Consider the following 27,800-nt stretch of genomic DNA (forward strand, 5'->3'; position numbering starts at 1 on the left):
AGTGTGACTTTACCACTACGTAATGTAGACTGCTGCTGATATTTCTTAGGTTTTTGTGTATATGTATGTTATATATACACACACACACACACACACACACACAGGTTCTACTGCAAAATGGTCATTTATGAACCTGGAAGTAAGCTAGTAAAATAGTGTTTGTATCTTTGAACTATTCAGTCTTTGTATTGAAAAAAATATGTAAGTTAACAAAAATTCACCACTTGGACTTTTTCAAATTTAGCTGAGGTTTTTGAAATTGATCAGAATTTCTGCAATGTCTGGTTGTGACATTAAAAACCTCCTTTTTATTTATGTAATTTTTCTGGTACTGTTCTAGTGGTTATAGGGATTCTAAATAATGTAAGGCATAAGAAAGTCTGCCATTATAGAAAATATGTGGAATCATTAAAAGTCTTTTTTTCTGGAAACAATCTAGTCACAGGAAAGCTGTTCTTTAAAATAAAGAACGTTTTGATATTAATTCCGTGTTTTGCATTTTTAAGAATTCTCCTTCGCATGGTATATTAGATGCTATAAATCAATTTGTCATAATCACTGATCTGTCTTAGACATAGTGTTCTTTTTGAACACATTAAAAAATCTAATTAAACAATGTCAATGTTTCAAAGAGTTTAATGGCTTTCCAAACAGACTATTTGTTAAAAACAAAGCAGTCTTCTACATTTTGCATAAAACTGGCCACTGTTTATCATCTTAGTAAGTGGTTGACTAAAGCAGTGTCTTAAACTTATTTTGTAGCCTTTAAGTCATCCGAAAAGTAATCCGTCTGCACTGATATTGTGATAAAGACAAAACTTTTGACTTTAATTGTTTAGGCATCCCTGTTTTAATCATTTTCAGGGTGATTTCTGTTTATACATGTGAAAACTGTAGATATAATAACTCAACAGGTTAGAGTAGGTGCATTCATGGACTGTGCAGACCCTGTAGCACTCAATGGACTGGTAGTCTGGTAGGTTGGTCCTAGAACTTTCTCAGTTTATTTCAGGGTTCTGGGGTTACAGAGGTTCTCCCACTGGGACTGGGCAAAAAGCTGTTAACGGGCCTTGGCAGGATTCTTGTCCAACACAAGGATCACTCGCCCACACACCACAGACACAGTAACAATTTTGAAGTGCCAAATAACATAATCTAAATAAGTAAATAAATACAGTAATCCCTCCTCGATCGCGGGGGTTGCGTTCCAGAACCCCCCGCGATAGATGAAAATCCGCAAAGTAGAAACCATATGTTTGTATGGTTATTTTTATATATTTTAAGCCCTTATAAACTCACCCACACTGTTAACATTATTAGAGCCCTCTAGACATGAAGTAACACCCTTTAGTCAAAAGTTTAAACTGTGCTCCATGACAAGACAGACATGACAGTTCTTTCTCACAATTAAAAGAATGCAAACATATCTTCTCTTCAAACGAGCGCCGTCAGGAGCAGAGAATGTCAGAGAGATAGAGAGAGCGAGCGTGACAGAAAAACAAACAATCAAAAAATCAATACGTGCTGTTGGGATTTTAAGTATGCGCACCGCGATAAAGCAACTGCAAAGAAGGGAGCAATGTGAAGGTAAGTCTTTCAGCATTTTTTAGAGTAGCCTCCGTATCTTCTAAACAAACAGCCTCTGTGCAAACAGCCCCCCTCCGTCAGGCGCAGAGAACGTCAGAGAGAGAGAGCGCGCGTGATTATAGCAAACAATCAAAAAATCAATACGTGCTTTCATTTCTTAGAGGAGCGTCCATATCCTCTAGGCAAACAGCCCCTCCATCAGGCGCAGAGAATGTCAGAGAAAGACCGAGAAAAGCAAACAATCCACTCGGGAAGCACATCGTATATCATTGAGGAGTTTTAGTTAATATGTAATACATGCTCTGATTGGGTAGCTTCTAAGCCATCAGCCAATAGCGTCCCTTGTATGAAATCAACTTGGCAAACAAACTGAGGAAGCATGTACTTTAAAAGACCCATTGTCCACAGAAAGCCACGAACCAGCGAAAAATCTGTGATATAGATTTAGATTTAAAATCCGCGATAGAGTGAAGCCGCGAAAGTCGAAGCGCGATATAGCGAGGGATTACTGTAAAACACTTTTGTTATTCCTTCTCTGCCAGAGTATGTTTGGCCGTAATAAGTTTCATGAAATAGGACTTGCAAAGGTATTCAGTTATGACAAATGTTGGTGCACACAAGCGGCCAATGACGGTGGCATTCTACTCGCACAAGCAGTCGGTATCTATCACAGGTGAAAAAGTAGAAAATATATGAAATGTACAAGTTGGTGTAACTGCTGTCAAGATAACATTGAAACAGTAAACTAATTCGTAGCGGGCTGTTTCTCTGTTTTAAGACGGGCAAGTTTGCAAATTCGCCAATGCTTTTCAATGTGAGATTTGGAAATTTTATAACTGTACATTGCGATCTGTTCAAGATATCTCAATGTAAAATTGAACTGTCTCAACAAATTTCCTTGTAGAGTAAGTGTGCAACATTTCCACAAAGTTGGTCTAACTCGGGCCGAGTTGTTTCATGACAGACATGGGATATTGTAATAGGTGCTTCATTCATTAAATATGAGCTCACCAAAAAAAAAACAAAACTCATCAGTCTTAATGAAACTTTGATTAGCATTGATGTTTCATAGCTATTGATTTTGAGCAAAATTGCTGTAGTAGATTTTACTCTACAGAAGTAGTGATATTTCATTTTTTTTCAGCTGTCACACGTGGGAGGCAGCTAAAGAGCTCGAATTCCACGTCAGACCAGGGGGTGGCAGAGTGTGCTAAACCTTTCCCTCTTCCCATTGCAGAACAGTTACAGGAAATCCAGCCTGGTCCCGGTCCCGAAGATTCCACTTCCTCAGCCTTCCTTTAATTACCGCCATCTTTGCCTCATGCAAATCAGTTCTGTTCTGGACTCAAAATCGTTCTGTTGTGCAACCAAGCTTCAAATTTGCAGCTGGTCTTCAATTATATGGGAGGCTGCCTCAAACCTTTTTCTGGCTCTTGTCTTTTCATTTGACACAGCACAATTGTAGATGGAGCATATATGTTTCTTACGCAATATATGATTGTTCTATTTAATATACATGGTAACATATTCATGCTAAAACTTCTGTTAGGAGAAATGTTTGTGCTGAACCCATCAGGTTTTTAGTGATGGTAACATGCTTCATGGGACAGACTGGAAGTTGTAAGGATCAAATATTTTTGAAAGTGACAGAGATTTCAAAGGTCTTTTGTTTAGGAGTTGGCAGGTAAATAGTACGGACATTAGCAAAGTCAGTACCCACAAGATTTCATTAGAAATCTTCCATCATGTTTTTTATGTCTAAACTAGAATCACAGCCATGTAACAAAACACAAATTGAGACAAGTTTTCTTTCTCTAAAATGCTTTTTATACGTTTTTTTTTTTGTTATTATTTCTGCACTAGTCTCTTTACAAAGTCTGTGTTTTAATTAGTCAGGTTTTTAGTCGCTTTGCAAACCACATTGTTATACAGTACGATTGAACCAACGCTTGTGTTTGCGACGTTGCTCACTGAAGTACTTCACCCTCATAATACTCATAACTCACCCACTGAAAAACATGCAGAAAGTTAAAGAAACAAATGGAAATCCACAATAAAAGTTAGTAATGTATTGGAACAAAGTAGGATGTCAAAAAGCTAAATGCCAATATTTTCCATATTGTGATGTTATTGTAACAATTACCAGTAATAATAAGTTTGGAATAAAAAAAAAATTATTACCCAAAAACGAATGCAAAAGTCAATCAGCCATCTGCTCTTGACTTCCTTAAAAAAACAGATTCACTCCATTTTAACAAAGTATCTTACGTTGTGCAACACCAACATGTAACTGGATTTAAGAAAGACGTGTTATGACCATGATTGGACTTCTAGTGTAAAACTAGACTTTGTATCTCCTAAAATAATTTATTAATTGATTCATTAATTAGTTAATTTTTGTGTTGCTTTAACCTTTGAAGGTGTGTTTGCATACAATGCGAAAAGCACCTACTGTGATAGCCATCTCTTCCAGTCTGTCCACATGAAGCACCTCGGCTTGCAGTGGACTGATTTTGCTAAATGTGGCACACATGTTCTTTAAGGAATTTTTTGGTGATATCTTGAATACGTTTTTTTTAAATCTCCCATTGAAAAATATGGGCAAATTTGCAAACTCATCTAAACAATGAAACGTTCTGTGCAACTGTAACTATGAATTAGTTTACTGTTATGGTCTTACCTTGAGAGTGGTTACTTCAACTTGTATATTTTTAATACTTGTTTCCTCTTTCACCCGTTCAAGAGCTGCTCCTTATTACAAAACAGTGAAACCTGCAGTCTTGCAAGCTGTAGCAAAAAACACCTCACTGCAGGACATGAGATTGGACAGGGTTGGATGGCACAGCATTACCATGTCAAAACAGTATGACGTTAAATATGTATTTCAATTCTCTAATAATGGTATTCTTTAATAACAGCTCACTTCTTCTGCTCCTGGAAACTAAAGTTGGTGAGTGAGATGATGCTCATGTCCAAAAAGGCAAATAATACAAGCAACTTAACCCATGTAGAAATGTATAAAACGTGGCTCAGTGACCCTTAATACTACAGTGACTAAATTTGTACTCACTATTTCCGTAATAATAAAAAAAAAACATTAAGCCTGAATTATCTGTATATTTATTCAGTATTTCTTTGTGCAACACAACAACCTTCCATGTCAATCATTTTTGGATTCAGCCAATAATTTTAGCTTCAGACTTCAGCACAGGTTTAATGTCTCCATTAAGGGGTAAGAAATATGAACTGCAGTTAGCCACATAGCCTTCAATATCCAACAACTAACAATAGCATATGAATCATTCTATCACTTGTTCTGGAATCTGCTGTTTTTGAAAGCAGTTACAGCTTTGTGATAATGTAAATTAGTATTAAGAAACCTTTTATGTATTGTGACCAGCCTCTCTAACCCAACACAGATAGGCAGAGACACGAATTCCAGGCAGAGTACACGTTTATTAAGACTGGGAAACGTTTTTTTGCTTGCTCCCCATGACGCAGCACAGTGCAGCACGAAGTACAATATACGACACAGCATTTTGCCTTTCTTTCTTTTCTTCTTCTCTCTGTTTCCGCCTTCTCTCCCCCCTAGTAAGCTTCATTCTCTTCCTCCCGACTCTGGCCTCGAATGAAGATGGGAGGCTCCTTTTATCCTGCACCTGGGAGTGCTCCGTGTGGCTTGGTAGCAAGGTCTGGAATCGCTCCCAGGTGAGGTGAAAGCCCTACAAAGCAGGGCTCTGCCATCTCTGCAGCTCCCCCTAGCGGCTCTCACAAAACCCAACAGGTCTGTATCAAACTCCAACTCCCAGTGTGCCCTGCGGGAAACTGTGGTGCCACAGCCACCTAAGGGGGCTGCCCTCTAGTGTCCCAGGTAAGGTAATGTTTTGTGGATGCTATCTCCCCCCATTCCTTTCATCCAGCTGATGTCCCTGCCGGTTAATGGCCCTGGCGACCATCACAGTACACTATAAATACATGAAATTGTATATTCACAGTTATTTTTGAATGTGAATCATTTTCACAAACATATGCAAGAAAGAAAATTAGGATAACAAACTGTTTAATGAATTGACTAGAAAACATAAAAGTGCTCCATCTCTCAAACTAGCTAACTGAGTCCTCAAACGCACCTGAATGTTTACACCATGCAGATGTTTACTTACTTGTTTCTGCATACTGTCTCAACATTGTTATTACAGAGTTTGGTACTGTTGAGATTTTCAAAAGTGAAATAGCAGTACCTTTAACAAGTATTCAGATACATTAATTAATTAGTTAATGTTTGTGTTGGGCGGCACGGTGGCGCAGTGGTAGTGGTTCGCTTCCCGGGTCCTCCTTGCGTGGAGTTTGCATGTTCTCCCCGTGTCTGCGTGGGTTTCCTCCGGGCGCTCGGTTTCCTCCCACAATCCAAAGACATGCAGGTTAGGTGGATTGGCGATTCTAAATTGGCCCTAGTGTGTGCTTGGTGTGTGTGTGGGTGTGTGTGTGTGTGTCCTGCGGTTGGTTGGCACCCTGCCCGGCATTGATTCCTGCCTTGTGCCCTGTGTTGGCTGGTATTGGCTCTAGCAAACCCCCGTGACCCTGTGTTCGAGTTAGAAAATGGATGGATGGATGTTTGTGTTCCTTTAACCTTTGAAGGTGTGTTTGAATACAATGCGAAAAGCACCTACTGTGATAGCCATACCTTTCAGTCTGTCCACATGAAGCACCTCGGCTCGCAGTGGACTGATTTTGTTAAATGTGGCACACATATTCTTTAAGGAATTTTTTGAATACATTTTTTAAATCTCCCATTGAAAAACATTGGCAATTTTGTGAACTCATTTAAACAGTGAAACGTTCTGTGCAACTGCAACTATGGTGCCTTTTTCAAGGCACTGTGCATGATTCCACATCAAAGTCTGGCACTATTTACGGAAGATTTATTGACCTTTCTATCCCACTCCCTGTGCTTTAAAATGGGTTCATGCTGTATATCTGTAGAAACTATATTATTTTACTGACTATTTAAATGCAAATCATAGACACCCAACTAAGGCAATTTGACAGGTAATTTTAACAATTTTTTGCAGAGCTGTAGTAATTAAGTTATTACAAGTAATTAAGTGAAAATGGAGAACACCCTGGGCAGCAGGCTGATGAAGGTCTCCAGTGTTTACAGTTTGTGTCAATTAAGTTTCATCGCCTGTCTTTCTTACATTGAGCTTGCCCAGTGAAAACCCCAGTATCTTTTTTTTCAGCTGGAGTTTCATGAACCCTGTCTGAATTTGCATTAGAGATAGTGGTTAGCACACTAGGTGTCTCACACATGAAATTGTTTAGGGTCAAGGATATGGCTGGGAAAGCAGAGTTAAGGGCTTTTGGGTTAAGGAACTTGGAAGTCATACTTTTTTTTATAGCAAGAAGGACCAGTAGATAATGGAGTGAGTGACCAAACATGTTTTTCAAGGTTGGGGTTAGTTGTTCTGCATACGTTTTGAAGATGTGGATGGAAGCACAGTAAGGATATAACTTTAAAGTTTCTTAGCATGTGTCATATTCTCTGCCCCTTAAACTTTCAAATTTGCCTGGGTTCCTTAGAGAAGGCACCTCATTTTGATCTTATCCTGATCCTGATCCTTATCCTTTATGGTGGCTTTACAGCTATTAATGTTTCCCAAAATTATATTTCTGGTTTTTGAGGGTCAGATGTGAATTTGTTTTGTTTGTTGCACAATTCTCAGCCACTTGAATTAAACACAATACAATACAATACAGTTTATTTATGTATAGCCCAAAATCACACAGGAAGTGCCGCAATGGGCTTTAACAGGCCCTGCCTCTGGACAGCCCCCCAGCCATGACTCTCTGAGAAGACAAGGAAAAACTCCCAAAAAAAAACCTTGTAGGGAAAAATGGAAGAAACCTTGGGAAAGGCAGTTCAAAGAGAGACCCCTTTCCAGGTAGGTTGGGCGTGCAGTGGGTGTCAAAAGAAGGGGGTCAATACAATACAATACACAGAACAGAACAAATCCTTAATACAGCATAATAATAAAAATTTTAGAAGTACGGAGCAGAATTTAACTGTAGATGACATCACAGAATAAGATTTGGATATTTTTAGAGTCCTGGAGACCTCATCCATCAAGCTGCATCCCCATTTGGCCATTCCACGGCTGAAACGTTGCTCGGCCAGCCAATCCGATGAAAGGACCCCTTTTTCCCATGATTCCTGTGATCCTCCATCAGGGATGACTTTACCATAGGCAGGCAAACAACTTGGCAGGTGGGCCGTGGCACCAATGGCCACATTTGAGTACCGAGAACAGAAACAGAATAGGTGAGGGTTAGTAACAAATTATAACAATCATGTTACTTATGTTAGCACATATAACACAGCAGTAAGGTTTTTAAATCTGGCATATGGTATGGACCATATGTTAATCTTGACCTTAATTTAGTTTATTAAAATAAAAACAAAAAAAAACTTATTAATACAATACACCAGATTTTAAATTAATAGAAGATAGGCTCATTTCATTTATTGTTGAACATCTTTTAGCATATGGTATGTTCTGCTGTGAAAAATATGGATTTGATTGGCCAATATAACTTACGGTTGGTATTTAAGCCATTCTATAAATCCAGGAAATAGTTTGAATAGTTGTGTCATTACAAGTGTAGTCCTTTTGTACTGATGGCTTGGAATGCTGACAGGCATAGGCAGTCTAGAATAACTGTTGTATTTGTCAGGTTGTTGTGGGAGATTACAAGAAGAATCATAAGCAGCTGCCAGAGTACTTCATTCATAGCCGCCTTACATAATTCTGGACAAATGCTGGCAGATAAACTTGTATGCTCTGGAGTATTCATACTAAAAGAAATAAAAAGAGGAAAGGTTACATGCGCAAAAAAACAAATCATTTAAGTGTCACACAAGCAGTGGGACAGAGTTCAGCATATGGTATTACTGCATTACAAATGTTAATTTTTCATCGGCTTTTAGGAGAGACCGAATTTACAAAGTTAGGTGTGATTTCTAATTATTCATTAGCGTCTGTACTCGAAGCTTGATGTTTTTGCTGTGGTACTCGAGTGCCATGTTTTTAGAAAATTAAAACATCTACAACAAGGTCATGTCTCGCCTTTCAGAAGCAGGCATATAATCTTCACAATACGTTACATGCTTTCTGTGATGGCAGATGTGTGAACTTTGAGTTGATGTGTTTGCTATATTTCTCATTTTCTCACACAGAATTCCCAGAGTATAACACATTCTCTATATGGATAATTGTTCACTTTAGTCTTGTATTGAGAGATTTCATGTGCTATTATGGTCAGACTTTTTGCATAACCCCAGTTCCTAGCACTTTTTCGCAGATATTTCTAGTGTTAAAAAGCTTGAAAGGTACTAAGCTTTCTAGAGGCTTGATAGTTTATATAACAGACACAGAAATTCCGCAGTAGTAGTTTGTCTTCCTGATTTTGTTTGCGTTTGGCCGAGGACTTTATATTGCAAAGCAAATAAGACTAGTATTTTTTTTACATTTACAGGAGGAACTAGTGTTTCTAGTGCTTTAGAGTGCCCACCTGATGAAAAGCGGAGCATTGTCTCTTTAGACACTTCTCAAATGGTAAGTAGATATAATTATTAAAAGTTGAAGTTAAGAAATAATTAGATTAAAAACCTGCCTTTTATTCAGAGCCTTTACTTTACATAATGAATATTTTTGCTTTTCATAGATTATTATTATTATTATCTCATTATCATGTGCATCGCTCTAATAGCAAGTTGGTCCCTCATTGCTTGTAGAATTGTCTTGGTTCAATAAAGTAACACGAAGATCTGACCATGTCAATTTCATTGTATCCCTTGAAGTTGCAAATCAGCCCTGGATTTTGTCTTCTTTTTTGTGCCTCAGATTTTTCAGTTGCATTGAGAAGTGGTGACTCAGAGGAGTGCAATCTGAGGCTGAATTCAATTCCTTGTTTAAATAAATGACTTTTCTTGTCTTGTGTCTTGAACCGTTTTTTTTTTTTTTGCAGGAAACACTGCAAAAACACAATACTTTGTGCTCAGTTGTTTATTAATGCCATCTGAACTCTTCAATTATGAAATTAAATATACGAGGTGAGACACAAAAATCACCGGACTGGGCTTTCCTGGAAAGCCGTCTGGAGGTCGGCCGGACGTGAATCATTGAACTATATCATCTTCTACGCACCCTCTCAAACCGCAGACTAGCTAGGTATATCCTGTGAATAGCTCAGTCAGTGTTTGCACAGCTTACTGCGATAATGTCGGGTGAAAAAAATCAAACAGCAAATCAACATCACATTTCTTGCAAATTTTCTCTTTTTCTGTAAAGCAGTTTTGACTGACAAAAACATTCCTGTCATCGGTTATCCTCCGTACTCACCCGATTTAGCTCCCTGTGATTTTTACTTGTTTCTGAAAATCAAAAGTGACCAGAAGGGAACACATTTTTCTTCAGCGGATGAAGTGAAGACAAAAACAGCAAGCCTGTTGAAAAGCCTCAAGCAAGAAGACTTCCAGCACTGTTTCAATCAGTGGAAGATACGTATGGCGCAGTGTAGAGATCGGCAGTGGGAGTATATAGAAGGTGACAATGTTTAGAATGCTGTAATTCATCAATAAATATATATATATTTTTTTTACCAATCCAGGTATTTTTGTGTCTCACCTTGTATGTATAATATGTTGCTCAAATCACCAAAGGGGACAACAGTCATTGTTCTTCAAATGTGTATATTAATATAAATTAGGAGGCTTTTCCCTCTGCTCGCTTCGCTTGCCAACCCCCTGGCTAGCCACTTTGCGGTTCCTCCGCTTACCTATGGGGATGTGGATGTACAATTTAAACAGATTGTTTTTTTCATGGGAATTGTTACATATGCATAACAGAACTAACTATTGTACATTACTACGAGTAATTAACTATATTAAAAAATAGTAAAATGTAATAATTTGAAAGTGAATTATGTTTCATCCATCCATCCATTTTCTAACCCGCTGAATCCGAATACAAGGTCACGGGGGTCTGCTGGAGCCAATCCCAGCCAACACAGGGCACAAGGCAGGAACCAATCCTGGGCAGGGTGCCAACCCACCGCAGGACACACACAAACACACCCACCACACACTAGGGCCAATTTAGAATCACCAATCCACCCAACCTGCATGTCTTTGTATTGTGGGAGGAAACCCACGCAGACACGGGGAGAACATGCAAACTCCACGCAGGGAGGACCCGGGAAGCGAACCCGGGTCTCCTAACTGCGAGGCAGCAGTGCTACCACTGCGCCACCGTGCCACCCATTATGTTTCATGTTGCGTTCAAGTTTTTTGTTGCATTATACGATTTCGTTCTGTTTGGCTTTGAAATTTACACACAAGTATTTTTTAAACATACAGTACACACTGCCCGTGAGAGAATTTTGTTTTTTTTTCTTTAATAAATAAATTGACTTTTTGAATGTTTGTCTCTATGATTTGTTAATTGTCCTTGCAAAATGTATTCTAAATGGTTAACGTTTTAATACGGATTGCATATCAAGATCTCCTTTGTTGTCTAATGTTATCTGGGGAAAATGTACTACATTACCTTTTTTGGATACATCCTTCTTTCAACAGTAATTCGGGCATTGGAGGACTTGATGGTGTTAACGGTTGTAGTTATTTTTCGTAATATTGTAAGTTGATGTTTTCATCTTCTGCATGATCACCACCAACTGTTTCAGCATAGTCTTATTGATACACATTTAACCACTTTGCTGTGTAACCTATAGTCATTTTTGCCGTTAATTCGTTTGACTATATCGTTTCTCTATGCTAGGATTGCCCGTGTACTCATTTCTTCTGTTGATAACCCTTCGTGTTGAAATGCATCAATAAGATTTGGACATAATACATCTTCTTTAACTGGGAACTTAAAAAGTGAGGAAAACGTAAAAATTTACAAGAGATGAGAGAGCAGGAAATGTGTCTGACAAAAGCATTCAAACGAATTAGATGTGAGTGGACCATATGCGTGTTTGAATATGGTTGAGAGGAGGGCGGCACTTGAAACAATCTGTTGTCAAAAGTCTCATCTTGCGGGACTTGAAAAAATCTCTTCAAAAAAGTCTCATCTCGTTGCAGATTTTTTTAATATAATAGAGATATGTCAGACACTCAAAAGAAAGGGGCAACCCCAGCCTCGCAACCTCTGTTCCTGTTAATCATTTGCAGAGTGTGGCAGAGCAAGGAGACAGGTGTGTTTGAATGTTGGGGAAATGAAGCAGCTATGAGATGAGGGAGTTTTCCTTTACTGTTCTGGTACTGGTACTGGTGTCTGAATGCTGGTATCAATACTGAAATCAAAATTTTAATACCTATTCAACCCCTAATAGAATGCATCCAATGATAAATGTTTAATATATGCTGGTTCTCCAGTGAGTGCCAGCCAGCTGGAACTGGGATTCATCAAAGCTGAAAATATTTTTTCAATCTTCTGTTGTCACATTTTGGTGTTGCTTATTCTATTAGATTGTAATTTTTTGTTTTCCACTCACAGGAGTTGATGTCAGTTGCATCACTGACTTCTTTTGTATCATAAAATTTGTTCAGGGCTTTCTTGTAGTGATTATATTTTTTTATTTTTTGTCTCTTATTCTGTCTCATAGCTTTGTATCTTTATTTAGTGTTTCATATGAATGTTATTTGTATCCAATGTTTTGTATGCTTTGTCGTTCATTCTAAAATTTCTCTGAAGTGCTTTCAGCATGGAAAGGTCATTATTGCTGTTGGATCTCTACTAAGATTTTGACTTTGGTTTTAAAACCAGATTTCCAACCTCAGTACTGGTACTAAAACATTTCCAAAGCAAATAACAGATAAGTCCAAACTCCCACCCTTGTTACTCCAGCCTCCCTGGGGCACCGCACAATTCCTTGGATCCCTGGCGCAATACGCCTCATGACACACCGCTTCCCTCTTGATAGCATGAAGCGTGTGTTGAAGCAGGTTTGTCCCCTGCATAGTCTCAATTGCATCAAGGCCAAAGGTTTCGGGAAGCCTTCACCATATCTAAGCTTCTTTTCCCCGTCTATTATTGATAGGGGTGGGGGGAATGGGATCAAGTGGAAAGCTTACATTTACTTCTGGTACAGAAAATCCATAAATCCGTTGGTAATGTACAATTTCAATTTATTTATTTTTGTGGTACTTTTTCAGTACCGGCATACTGTGCAACTATATAGAAATAAAATGCTTTATTATTGATAAGGCTCTTTCTGCATCATATCATACTTGACATTTAGGTGAATAAGTTTATGTCATTATCCCGATTAGTCAACTGTCTGTTTTTGACTGCAGGACTGTCACTGACTGAAGGATATTTTCATAGCTTATTGTCTGTACGCATGACGTTTGACTGATTCTTTAGTCACTTATCATGGGAAGAGCAGCTGTACCTTATGAAGCAGCTCTTCAGTGTGTATACTTATAAGGTCTTTTTGCTGTAGCTTTTTACTTTTAGTATTAAACACTATAAGCAGATGACTCTTGTTGTCCTAATAAGTAACTTTTGTTTAGAATGATTTTTCTAATGGCAAAGATAAACAAGTATTCCAATGTGTTCTATTGTTTCTATCGTCAAAGCAGAAGTTTTCACAGTTTTCCTTCTCTAGATTGTGCTTTGTGCTTTGGAAGCCTCTTTACAATGTAATATATTCTAATTACGGGAGTTAAATGTCTTTTTTTACTCTAGAGAATTTCCAGACTTGTCATTCTGAATTGCAGTGCAGAATGGACACTTAGATGTCATCTGTTTGCTCCAGTGTATTAATTTATGTGAATCATAACATTTGAACAAATGAAAGAAACTAGGTGTCCAGTAGTTAATTCCTGCTACCTATCATCTGTTTTGTATAGTAAATGCATATAATCATAATATTTTTTTAACATCATATGTAAATGTACAGTATGTTCGACAGAGAGCAAAATTAATAGATAACCAACTACTGTAACAAATGTGCATCTTCTTACTTTTCTGTAATGCCTCGTTTCAGGTTATTTCCTTCAGTCAGTCATTTTCCAACCCTGGGTTCTGCTGGAGCCAATCCCAGCCAGCACAGGGCGCAAGGCAGGTACAAATCCTGGGCTGGTCGCCAGCCACTCGCAGGGCACACGCGCGTGCGCTCCACACACCAGGGACAATTTAGGATCTCCAAAGCACCTAACCTGCATGTCTTTGGACTGTGGAAGGAAACTGGAGCTCTCGGTGGAAACCCATGCAGGCGGAGAGAACATGTAAACTCCAGGCAGGGAGGACCCGGGAAGCGAACCCAGATCTCCTTTCTGCGAGACAGTAGCGCTACCACTACACTGCAGTGCCGCCTGTTATTTCTGTTGTGTGCTTAAAATTTCATCATTTGCTTTAGTCCTCCTAAAGCATGTGATAGGCTTTCATTTTGAGGCAGAAAGGGGTCTTGTCAGAGAATACCATACATGTAAATTTTAAAATGGGTTGTCGCACTAATTACGTTGAAGCTGTTCATTTATGGTGATCATATTGCAGACTTTGTAAAGACTTCTTTTATTTTTATCCCATATCTTTTTCCTTAATCACATGCTCACTCTAGGTACACTAAAGAACATATTACATACTCTACTTAATTAAGGAGGGTTCAAAAGAGTGCAAGCCTGTACTTTATCTTGTGTGCCTCTGCACGAAACACTGGCTGAGTGAATTTCATTGTCAGTTTATTGTTGTGCAGACCTTGACAAATCTGTATGAAGTGCTTTTCAGAACACAAATGAAGGTTAAGGTAATTAAAACGCAAGCTAGATCACATTTTGGCACGATGAGCTAGCTAGAACGTGACAGTGATGAGATAATGGTACCAGATGAAAAAACTGCTGGCTGAAAAAGTATATTGTGAGCAGCCATATGTTGAGACTAAAGCCAGGCAATTTTGATGTCCCAAAGTTTTGTGCTTTAACCCCTTATTGTAACTAGAGCTGAAACAGTAAGAAACTAACTTTTGTATTGTGTTTTTTTAAATATTGGCAGTTATTGCTATGTTTAACAGTTTAACACATATATTTACAGAAAGGTTTTGGTGAGATATTTGCATTTTTCTTTTCAATTTTATTTATTCATGAGGGTATTTATTTTGTTTATTTAAAATGGAGTTCAAGCCTTGGTTTAATTCTGTCATTCTTTGTGCATTTTTCCGTTTCTGTTTTATTATAGTTTATAATTTGTTTTCTAGTGTGCATAAATTATTTTATTGAATGCTGTCATTATTTTTATTACATAAAATATATTTTGTAATTTTATGTATGTATGTATATATACAGTATGTGTGTGTATATATATATATATATATATATATATATATATATATATATATATATATATATATATATATATATATATATATATATATATATATAGGGTAGATAGGGGCTCTCGCTCCCTTGAATCCCTGTCCATAACTCCAGACACCAGGTAAAAGTCCTCAAATTGACTTTATTCTTCAGCCACAGTGTATCACAATTAAACCAATAATACAATCCTCCACTCCCAGACGTGTTGCCACCCTTCCACCCAGCTCAGCTTGCCGTCTGGGAGCTCCCACAGTCCTTTTATAACTCCTGACCCGGAAGTGTTCCTAATCCCCAGTCCATGTGACTCTCAATCACTTCCGGGTCAGGTACAAGTTCTTTCTTCACCCCGGAAGCACGTCATTCCTCTTGTCCACTTGTGCTTCCGGGGTGTAGGGAAAATATCCATTTTTCCTCCCTGCAGTGGCCCCTATGGTATCCAGCAGGGCTGTGTATAAAAACTACAATGTCCATGATGCCCTGCTGGTCTTCTGGGGACCCCCATACTAAAAGGAGGGCTCCACCTGGCGGCTTGGGGGTATTGGCCGGCCATCCAACACAATATATATATATATATATATATATATATCTCTATCTATATCAATATCTATATATAGCAAAATACCCGCGCTTGGCAGCAGAAGTAAAAAGAAAAGGAAACATTTTAATAATAACGTAACATGATTGACAATGTAATTGTTTTGTCATTGTCATGAGTGTTGCTGGCATATATATATATATATATATATATATATATATATATAAATAGATATATATATATATAAATAGATATATATATATATAAATAGATATATATATATATATATAAATAGATATATATATATATATATATATGCCAGCAACACTCATGACAATGACAAAACAATTACATTAGATATATAGATAGATACATAGATAGATATATAGATATATATATAGATATGAGAACAACACTCATATCAATGACAAAACAATTACATTAACAATCATGTTACGTTATTTTTAAAATTTTTCCTTTTCTTTTTCATAACTTCTTTAACATACTACTTCTCCGCTGCCTCAGTAAGGCAAATTAGTGGCGAGTCTAAAATTTCTCTCTAATCTCTCTGTCGCCAAATCATTGTCTCGAGTGCTGCCATTGCTGACCTTTCCATAACAATATACTTAAGGTCATCTGGATCAGACGCTTTAGAAGAGAGCATGAAAGTAGCCATATGACAACAAGGGGAAAGTTTATTACTGTAGGCAAGTGATTGATTAAAGATGTTGGAAGTGTTCAAGCTGTGTGGCTTTTCTCTTTTAACAGTATAAAGAGTAAACTCAGACCAGAAATGGGGCAAATATTTTATATTTTGTAATTGAATGTGCCATTTCATATTTGCATTTTGTTTGTAAAAGAATGGCACAGCTCATGAGAAGGTCCGCAGAGATGTATCCAGTAACACATTGTGGCTATGTACTGTAAATGCATAGGAGACAATTAAACACATTCAAGCAATTATAAACTTTTAAAGGAATTCAGTACAATGTACGGTGGTATGAAAGTAAAGCATACCATTATATGTAAATTGTTAAAATAGATATCCATGTGCCAGTTTGTCATATGTATAAATGTTGTTTATTTTCACAGTGGAAATGTCATGAAATGTAACTTTTGAATAGCACATTTGGGAATTCTCCACAACCTTTAGATGTTTTTTGTGGTTAAATAGGCTTTCCCTATTTTTCTACCCTGTTTCAAAAACTTTTAAATAGTTTCCTTTTCTTAGTACAGTTGTAAGTTGTGCTGCTGTCTTGCATCTTGTACTTGCCATGGTATGCTCCACCTATGTGCCACTGCTTGGAAATGAATGCTATTTTCATAAATCTTGCAATGGTGATGGTTATCATTTTACTCAAAAACCAAATTTGTAACATTTCTCCTAACAGAATCGAATATTATGGATTGATGAGAAAAACCTCACTGCACATGTTGAAGCTGGAATTATTGGTCAAGACCTTGAAAGACTTGTAAGTCGTTTTCTTCATTTTATTTTTCAAATTTTTAGTTGTACAGATATTTATAATGAAACTTGTAAATTACTTGGATCCTTTATCTGGTTTTAATATCAGGGATTTACAAAAGATACTATATGACTTTTACCAAGATGGCACAGTGGTACCTCACAGTAAGGAGATCTTGGGTTCATTTCTCGAGTCCTCCCTGTGTGGAGGGTGCTTTGAGTAGTGAGAAAAGCGCTATATAAATTTAAAGAATTATTTTTACTATTCTGTACGTATTTAACATCGAAATGTTTTAGAAATAAACATTCCATTCTAAAACCTGCTTAAGGGTCAGGGATGTGGGGAACTGGGGCGTAGATGGAAGTCTGAAGACAAGCCATCATATGGTGGTTGCCAGTCTATCATAAGAACCTATCACTCAATTTAATACAGGCCCATTCAATCTGAACTACACATCTTTAGGGATGTGGGAAGAAAACCCATGTTGACACGAGGATCAAATTCCACACAATGTCCAGGTATTTTAAATTTAAGTCACTATATCTATGAGGCAGAAACACAAACCTTGTAATAAATTATTCTTTAAATGTCTCCCAGATCCTTTTTTTTATTCTTGAACACTAGGTCATTCTTGGCCAAAGGAATAGGCAAAGTTCATCTTCTTCAACATTAATCTTTTAATTCTAATGCAGAACAATTTCATTTGGATTGTGTACTGAGTATTTCACTTGTCTAAACAGCATTATGTAATGGTTTGTGGATTTCAAGAATAAGCTTTTATATTTGTCATGCAGGTAAAATGACAACTAAAGAGTTGTTTTGGTAAACTGCAACTTAGTAAATCAAATCCACTTTTTAAAATTTTGTTGTTATACTAATTTTTAGTAAACACTGTGTGAAGAACCTGTCCCATCTAGGCCTGGTTACTGCTTGATAGGCTCTTACTCCCTTTGGTCCTTTAATGGGAAAACTATGTTAAAAAAGGACAGATAGGTCAAAAGACCCTTCACAGTATGATTTTCATTTATTCAGGCTTTCTGTTAATTTATCTATTCTATAAGTCATAAGTGGTGTATTTTAAGGTTTGATTAACTGGGAGCTGGAAGATATGGATAAAAGTAATATCCAGATATTTTAGTGATAATGATATTTATGGCTAGCTTTTCAGAATTTTCCATGATTTATTGAAGATGACATTTTTATTTTGGGGTAATCAAAGCATTGTTCAAGCAGCAAAAAATAGTTATTTACTTTCATTTACACTTCTGAAAGCTTGGTTTTGTAAATCTGTGTGGACACATCCAGCTTCTTTATTAAATTGAACATTATGTCTTTACTCTTTGTCGTGAGTTGCAAATGATTTCTTTTTGTGATGACACTGGGAATTGCAGCTATTCCCCAAGAGCAATGAATTCCTGATAAAAGCAGCACATAAGCCTGTGCTGATTAAGTCCCTGCCAAATGTATGCACCACCTGCCACTACTACTGATCAGATGGTTTAGTGAGCTCTCTGGATCAGAGAGCTGTCCTGGTCAGCAGTGGTGTCAAGAGGCGCCATCCTTAGCTGAACTTATTTTTGACCAAACAAGCACCTCTTTTTGCCTCAAACCCCCCCACATCCGCTTGTCTCCAGTTGATTTTTACTGCCAGATCTTGGGTCTTATGTTCAGAATGAGTGTTTGTTTTTTACATAATAAATAAATTGGGCACATTTTTGTAGCTGTTTTTATTTTTTTTTTATTTCGTTTTTCCTAACACAGTAAATCAATTATACAGTGAGATGGCACACAGAATGTTTGATTACTGAATGGTCAGAGAGCAGAGATTGTAAGCTCTGCAGTGGTTTTGGTCAGGGGGAAAAACTGAGACAAATAAGGAATGGATTTTGAAGGTCTTGGAGGTGGTTTAGTGGAATTTGTTTCACATGTTTATGTACCAGAGGGGCACTGATTGAAAGTCAGGTGCGGAACAGATGGCTCTCTTGAACTAATTCAGAAAAATGGAAAACAAGACCCAGTTTGATACACAAGCTTGTGTGTTCTGCATCTTAAATAGGTAATCCCACAACTTATAAAACCGCAGTTCCATCTGCCAGATGGTTTAGAAATGTTAGTTCATTTTTCCTCAAAAGTATTACGAAATGAGGGTGACTTACTAAAGTTAAAAGTAATTGGACTTGGAGCACTACACAAATCACATTGGCTTATAGTATAATGTTTTTTAATCACTTATGTTTATTGGTATATTTTACACAGTATTTTTCTTTTGAAGTCATTATTATTAATTTTTTGAGTTTTTGAAACAAGAAGGAATAGATATTAAAGAAGGTTTGATTTTGGGTTGGACACCTTTTTGAAATGTTTGTGTAAAATCATTTTACTACTGTTTTTCAGATTGAAATTCATTTTCCCATAATCTCAAACAAGACAAATGTTTTTAATAGGACATTCAAACTTCTTGGAAATATATCATCCACTTCTTTAGAAATTTTGAGCATATTAGTAGTCTGGTCGTATTGTTTTGTGTATTATAATTGTACAGTTGGAAAATAATCACTTGCATTTAGCTAGCTTGTAATAGATAAGATGGGTTATTACAAATTAAAAAAAAATTAATGCTCTTATATTTGGGGAAAAAAATTAAAGCATATAATGTAGAATAGACAGGGTAACTTTTGTCAGTTTTGTGCCGAATATTATTTAGTAATGCTTCTGTTTATAGCTGCGTTCCCTTTGCGAGCCTCAAGTCTTGTGCATTTAAATGCCACATACAGTATTCCCAAAATGTCATATCACTTAGTTGCCTAGATGAAAGACCAGCACATTTATTTAATGAGGTTTTAAAGTGAAATGGATTTGATATTAACATATTGAATATATGTTCACATCTTTAAAACATACACTATATCTAAAGTCTTGCTTTGTTCCCAGAATATATGTTGAATGTTTAATAAATAAGAGACTTAAAAGTAATGGAAGAATCCTTTTACACATGAAAATATGTTGAGACTTGTTAAAAGCTACTAAAAAAAAAATCTTGGTAGGTTTACCTGGAATATTTTAATTTTGATTTGGCTTCAGTACCCTGGAAAAGTATTAGAATTTTATTATTGAGTAGGTGTAACCTTCAGTGCTAAAGCATTACCGAAGGCAGTAGTAGAAGCTGAGGTTCTCTATTTTTCATACACAGCGTCTGAAGACAAAAACCAAAACAAGTAAAACAAAAAAAAAATACCCTCCAAGTACAATATATTATAAATAAATAAGTCAAAATGTAAATTTTTGTAAAATTGTTATGAAAAAAGCAGATTTTTGTCAAAGAATCATACTTTACTCATTGCAGATTAATGTTAACTAAAAAAAACAGAACACATTATTTGCAGTATAGTTTATTACAAACTGGGAAAGCTAACAGTATCAGAGAACCAACTTTAACACACAGCGCTACCAACCCAGTCTTTGACGGAAGTAATAGCCTTTGAAATGGATAGGATTATAGTGTTCATGCTTATAATCTGGATCAGAATCTTTCATTTCTCAAAGGTAGTACAGATCCAGAGCCATGTAGAAATCGTAGCCATGGACCTGGCTCAAGTAGTATTTTAAATGTTCTATTCAGCTGCAACCCAGCATGCCCTGCAAAGTTCTATAACTTCTTTTTTTATATGGAGTCTTTCCCCTCTTTACGAGCATAGTGTGTTCCTGAAAATCTTCATGTAAGGTGAACTCTTGTTACTGAAAATCATATTCACTGTTAATGTAAATGAAGAAAAATGTATGTATTCCTGAAGCAAGCTATTGACACCCAGCTTACTTAAAATAACACTCGATTCCATTAAAATTGAGACAGTCACTTCGATAGTTAATAGTAGTAATTGATAGACGTCTAAAGAGGCATTTTCCCTTTATTACAGATGCAATAAGATGTTGTTTATGGGCTTTCATTAAGCTCATTTGTGGCTATCATATTACACAACAAGTAAAACAGACTTGTAGTGAAGCATACAGTAGGATCAAGATCACCTGGAGGAAAATAGGACCCCTCTTAAGGGTTTTATGAAAAGAGTTATAAAGTGATCCCTTGCTATATCACGCTTCGACTTTCGCGGCTTCACTCTATCGCAATTTTTTTTCTCATACACACTTACGTCACAATGCATGCGCTTTCTGAGAACTTTTATCTAAGCCCTACGATGGCTCCTAAACGTGCTGCTTTTTCTAAGCCTTCTGACAATAAAACTAAGTGCCGGAGGAAGATGCTTACTATCCAGGAGAAGGTGAAACTCTTGGCAATGGCAATACCCTACAAAAGCCTCCTCACGCATATGAAAAGACAGCGCCAGCAACTGCCTATCAAGATGTTCTTCAGCCGCGCACCCAGACACCCACTGCCTACTCCTAGTACTCCTTCAGCGGAAGAAGACAACAACGCACCTGCTGAAGATACTGCACCACCTCTGAAGACTCTCCTACTGAGGTCGTACCTTAGGTTAGTGGTTGTGTGTAAGAACTGTGTGCGTGTTTAATTAAATGTACAGTACAATAATCTACTATATAAAAGCGGTCGGGATTGTCCTTCCATCTCGTGAGTGCAAAGCATAGCGATATTCCGCTTATCACAGACTTACTACTTGCGGTACGAAGTGACGACGATGTGAGTTCTGGTGCTCGCATCGTTCCCTTGCTTTTGTGCGCGATGCGCTGGAAAAATAGACAAAATTATGTCTCTGGAAATAATTAATGTTGATGGAGTACAAATGCCTCACCGTGTAGTAAATATCAGGGGAGATGGTGCTTGCTTATTTTCATCTATAGCTTATTTAGTTGCGTGAAACTCCGTCTTTAGCGGTACAGATTCGGGCTGACATTGTACGACTTTGTACAGGCACTCGAGGGGATAAAAAAAACTTAGGTTTTCGGGAGATGTTATGAATGGGCACTTTGATGTTCTCATTCCCTACACTTACATGCCTGATGTACACATGGAGCGCATACAAATTGAGGATAACAGTCGGTCGCCGTAAAAGTCGGGTGAGCCTAGTAATAATATATTTGTAACGTCTAATATGTCTTATTTACTCTTTTTTTGTCTAATATATTGGGTAATACGAGTGTAATGGTGACTTAAGGGTGGTATTTCATGTGTAGAGAGCTCTAATAATGTTACAAAAATGTATTTAGAAGGTCATAAACAGGTTTTTTATATTCTAACTGCGAAAATATTCAATTTATAAATAAAGAATCCTACTTTGCGAAAATTCATTTATCATGGTAGAGTCTAGAACGGATTAACCGTGATAAACGAGGGTTCACTGTAGTGCTGTTTCTTTGTTGATAGATCACTCTATAGTTGTCTGTACCGCTCATTCTGAACCCAAGGCACTTGACTACCGCAACGAAATTAAAGTCAATATCCTGACTTTTGATGCATGCCAGTTTTATGCACACGTGTATACAGTATGTGTGTCCAGTATATGATTTGACATGATTGTGACAGAATTTCTGAAACGTGTCTCAGTGTAAATAGAAACGGAGGCTAATAAATTATATTTATAATTGACTGATTCAGCATTTTCTTTAAGTCAAACTTTTCTTTTCACAGTAAATTCCTTCCATAACAGGCAGTCTGCATGTTGTGACTCTATCTTAGTTTGTCTTCAGCCTAAAAAACAAAGCACATGTCACCAGATCTCCATCAATTAAAAACATATTTTGCATGGCATAATATTAGCTATATTTATATATTTATTTTCTGATAGTGGTTCAGCTGTTTTGAAATTCTAATTAAAGTACTAAATGTGTAAATGTACACCAGCAAAGTAATAAGGTTAGTTAATGGTAGACCCTGATTACGTTACAGTTTAAAAACTTTACTAATCCTGTTTCATAAAGTGCCGTTGTTACTGCATGTGGATAGAATATCTTCATTGTATGTGAATATATTTTAGTTCAATGAATAATATTAATTTTTCCTTACACCTGGTGTAACCATATATCATATAACAGAAATCAATGTTGAAGCGTATGAATGTGTGCACGTGTGTGTGTGTGTGTGTAAAACTTGAAATATTTTGAGAACACCTGCTCATCGAAGGGTTTTAATTTATTCTTAACAATGATTCTAAAAAACAAGAACTATTAAGAAATCAAACTGTGAAATAATTAATGTAGAATTATGGATTGACCAAAAAATGTTCATCAAAAATACCTTATTTTAGATTCTTCAAAGTAGTCACCCATTTTCTTGGTGACAGCTTTGCACACTTTTGGCATTCTCTCAACCAACCTTGTGAGGTTGCCACCTAGAAGGAGTTCTTACATATGCTGAGCATTTTGTGGCTGTAGTTTCTTCTCTCCCTGGTCCAATCCTTCCAAAACATCTTCACTGGGTTTACAGTATGTCAGGTGACAGTGGCAGTAAGGTCTTCTGTTGTAGTACTTTATCACTTGCATTCTGTGCCAGGTAGCTCTTACACAGCTCAGAGGTATGGTTTGGGTCATTGTCCTGTAGAAAAACAAATGATGGCCAAACTAAGTGCTGTCCAAATGAGATAGCATGTCACTGCAGAATGCTGTGGTAACCATGCTCTTTAAGTTCCTTCAGCTACGTAGAAATTGCCAGCTGTGTCACCAGTGTTCACAAAGGTATGACAGTTGAAGCCAAAACTCTCAAATTTGAACTTGGAAGACCAAATGAGAGATTTACACTGGTCTGATCCAATCTAATTTTGTGCTTCTTGGCTCAAGTAATTCTCCCATTGTACGTCTCTTTGAGTAGTGGTGTTTTTGCACAATTTCTATCATTTAAGCCTGATTCATGCAGTTTCCTCTCTCTAGCACTTTGAAGTTCCTGAAGATTTAAAACGGGTGCAATATGAGGCTTAGTTAATTGGTGATTTATGAGGCACATAACTCTATTGAACTTATCCTCTGCACCAGAGGTATCTGTTGGTTTGCTTTTCCTGGCAGCCCTCGTGAGAGCTGGTTTCATCATAGAGGTTAATATTTTTTTGGTTCTATTTGAGGAGACTTTCAAAGGTCTTGAAATTTCACCGATTGACTGAGCTTCATTTCTTAAAGTAATGGATGAAATGTTGTTTCTCTTTGCCAAAGTGAGCCGTTCTCGTCATATAAACTACTGCAACCATAAATAATGGCCTTGTACCAAATAGGGATGTTAATGCCCATGCTATGTTGTCAACACACAACTAATTGACTCAAATACAATGATGAGGAAAGAAATTCTACAATTTAACTTTTAAAGGTGCATATTTGGTAATTGGGATGATAGAATGTTTTTCACTCATCTTTTTCCAACTCTAAATTTCACTGCAGTTCCAAATGAGAACTACATGACCAGGGAGGATTGGCAAAAAAAGGTTTAATTGTAAAATTTCTGATTTTGACGGAAAAAAACCTACGCAAATGCACCAGGTCTCTATTTATGAAAGAAATTCACTGTATTTGTGACAGTGATGAGCCAGTAAGCCTATTTACCTTAGAAACAAATTTCAAGTATTTAAGCATAAGGCTTTAAATCCAAATGTCTAAGACTGTGAAACACATACTCAGTCTGGTGAGTCTAGACCTTTAATGGGTACTCTAAAACAAATTTTTCTAGTGTGAATGACATAACTGTTGTAGAAGAATACCCATAAACTTGTGACTTTGCATTGCAGTTATAATTTAGAGAAAGTGATTTTTTCATTATTATATTGTTTCTCACTGTGAATGTTAACAGACAAACTAAAACCTAATACTGTATGAAAGGAACTGATTTAATTTTGATATAAGAGCACTATACAAAAATAAAATTAATTGGATTGATTTGCATTAATTACATACTTTGACTACTGGGGCAATCAGGAAACCAATACTCAAAATACTGGTGCAGTTTTTAAAAAGAAGGCATTGCAGTCACTTTTATTGTAAAGTAAACTTGGTTTATTAGCCATCCACTGTGGCTTTGCCTACATAGTAATAAAACAGGACAGTGAGGATGTCCCTGCCCATCCCCCGACTCCTGACATCATGCTTCATCCTCCCCTCGGCCCGCAGCCTATGTCTCGGATTAGCACGAATATATCGCTTCTACAAGCAAACTATGATTCTTAGCATGATGAGAGAAGTCACAAAATCAGCCGGAATTTTCAAGCAAATTATAGACAAAAACTCGGTCTAAATCCGTTAAGTTGTTCTCTCGTTCACCAGCTAAGCAGAGGTAAGGAACGCCCCAAAGCTGATGCATGAGTGAGGAGGGCCCCGCTCCCCTACCCTCAGCCCGCTGCGTGTCTTTTGGATTTGCACAAGTAAATTGGTACTGCAAGCGAACTATGATATAGAGCGCAATGAGAGAAGCCGCAAAATCAACCGGAGTGGTCAAGCAAATTATAGAAACAAAACCAGATCTAAATCTGTTAAGTAGTTCTGTTGTGAAAAGCAGACAGACAGACATTGGATTTTATCCTTATATATAATTTGATACTATCCGTATGTATAGGCGCTTTTCCACTGCATAGTACGGCACGACACGGTTCAGTTCAGCTCACTTTTGGGGCGTTTTCCACTGGTAACAGTACCTGGTACCTGGTCCTTTTTTTAGTACCACTTCAGCCGAGGTTCCAAGCGCCAACCGTTACCAAAACGTGACGTGTAAACTCTGCTGGTCACTGATTGGCCGGAGAAAATCGTCATTACAGCGTCACTGGCTATTCTTTTCTTTAAAGGTACACACACGCGGAAGTTTGTGTCGCGTCTCTCCATCGCTGGACGCAGTTTGTTGCATAAGTGGATGAATGTTTCTTCAGACATTCGAAAGTTCTCCAGCCACTGAGTGTTTAAAACCGGGAACAATCACATCCCACCACTCTGAGGCACGGTTAAATGTCCAAACAGATGGTCTGTTGCGGCGACTTTTTTGCAAAATGTTGAAGATCTGTAATATACAGAATCAGCATTTTAATGTTACACTGGCAGTTAAGTTCATTTTATGCTTTGCAACAGTGATAAAAGTTAGCTAGTGATGTGCTTTTTTTAGATGCTTACCCTTGCGCGTCGTCGAGCTAAAGTGTTGTTGTTGTCTGCGTGTTGTTGTAAAAGTTCCACGGTGTCACGGCAATAGAGGCGGCGCAACTATAACGACACGTGAATAATCCCGCCCACTCTAAAGCGGTACTAAACTGCAGTCAAAACGCAAACTGAGCCGAACCAAGGTGAGCTGTACTGAACCGTGCTGTGCCGTACTATGCAGTGGAAAAGCGCCTTATGGTGTTCGCGTCAATACCCCGCATGTATGGTGTTCGCGTCAATACCTCGACTCTGCCTCCGTAGTTAGAACATAACGTGGCAAATGCGGACGCAGTATTGCATGATTGGCTAAGAATGTTTGAATGCTTGAGTGACGCCGTTGGATGGCCAAGTATAGTAAGTCGGTGTTGGTTCGAGCAGATAACAGTGAGTTCGATTGGTTTGGTGGGGCGTACTTTCCAGGAATAACATCGTCGACTGACTTAAACCCTTCGACAGCTCCAGAACTGTAAGTAATTTAGAGCGTATCGCCATTTGCTTGGTACGTCGAAATCTATCTTTGGACAGTTCAGTTTTGGCATCCATCCTTCTGACATCTATTGGCAAACTCAGTAAAGACGGCTGGGTATTAACAACGGTCATTGTTGAAATTTTAGCCGATCTTCGATCTAAAATGACCACGCCAACATAATTATTACTCCGACTCTGATTAGAGTCGTAAAATACAGTTTGTTTTGAAAATTTGTCTGCTGGAAAAAATCAAATGAGGTGCGGCAAAGAGCTGAGTTCACGTCTCACAGCCCCGTTTAAACAGGCAGCTCTTCATTACATCGGCCGAAAAGGTCTATTTTAAGCACAAATCAGTGCCATGATAACATAATCATTTTAAGGACTTAAAAAAACAAATAATTCTTTGCAGACAAAGTATGGATTTCACAAACGTAGAATTTGTAGCCCGATTCAATCGGGCTTCCAGTCGCTAGTATGTGTATATACAGTATATATATATATATATATATATATATATATATATATATATATATATATATATATAGTAGCTCTCATGGTATGTAAAACATATTTTGGAAAATGAGACGAAGCTCACAGTGACAATTTTTTAGCTCATTGCAATAACAACTATGTCAATTGAATTTGACTTGATGAAGCTTATACAAATAAAACATTTATATACATATACAACCAGACAAAAGTAATAATCATTCCCCAAAATCTTAGTAAATTTCCAGCTTAACAAAAGCTTAAGTTAATGAATCATTTCCCAATTGTCCCATTGGATATATTAGCTGGTAATGCCTGTTGTTGTTGATTAGTTGCATGTAATAATGTGAAGGAATTTTGGTCTACACCTTCTTAGAGAAGTGCTTGAACTTAATGAGACATTATAAGTTTTGGAGAATGTACTGTTAATTTTAATGCGGTTTAAGTCTCGACTTCGTCCAGTCCATTTCTCTTTGACCATTCTAGTGTACTGTAAGTTTTATTTTGTGTTGGGGATCTTTGGCTTGCTACATGACCCACTTGCACTAATGCTTTAATGGATACATTTCCTGACTTTGAATAATGAAATTTGTGAACAGTGTCAAAAACACTATTTTATAGACACAGTATACTATTGCTCTTAATCTTGTTGACAATCCCACAGATTATCTCACTGCCGATTTCCTTGAGCTGTTAGATTCTCTTAATTTAAAACAATATGTTAATGTCCCTACACATTCTAGCAGTCATACACTTGATTTGGTCATTTCAAATGTTGTCTCAATTAGTAATCTACAAGTATATGATCTTG

The 27,800-nt window shown here is 37.2% G+C and overlaps 1 protein-coding gene across 1 annotated transcript in view; it reads left to right on the forward strand.

Annotated features, from left to right (window-relative positions):
• Window positions 1-27,800, forward strand: part of agps (alkylglycerone phosphate synthase) — a 261,105-nt gene that overhangs the window by 110,013 nt on the left and 123,292 nt on the right. Inside the window, exons 7-8 of the mRNA XM_039757713.1 lie at window positions 9,121-9,200; window positions 16,889-16,969. Of these exons, the coding sequence (XP_039613647.1) occupies window positions 9,121-9,200; window positions 16,889-16,969 (161 nt within the window). The remainder of the gene's footprint in view (window positions 1-9,120; window positions 9,201-16,888; window positions 16,970-27,800) is intronic.

Source organism: Polypterus senegalus, chromosome 6, assembly GCF_016835505.1.
Source record: "Polypterus senegalus isolate Bchr_013 chromosome 6, ASM1683550v1, whole genome shotgun sequence".
In the NCBI taxonomy this organism is placed as follows: Eukaryota; Metazoa; Chordata; class Cladistia; order Polypteriformes; family Polypteridae; genus Polypterus; species Polypterus senegalus.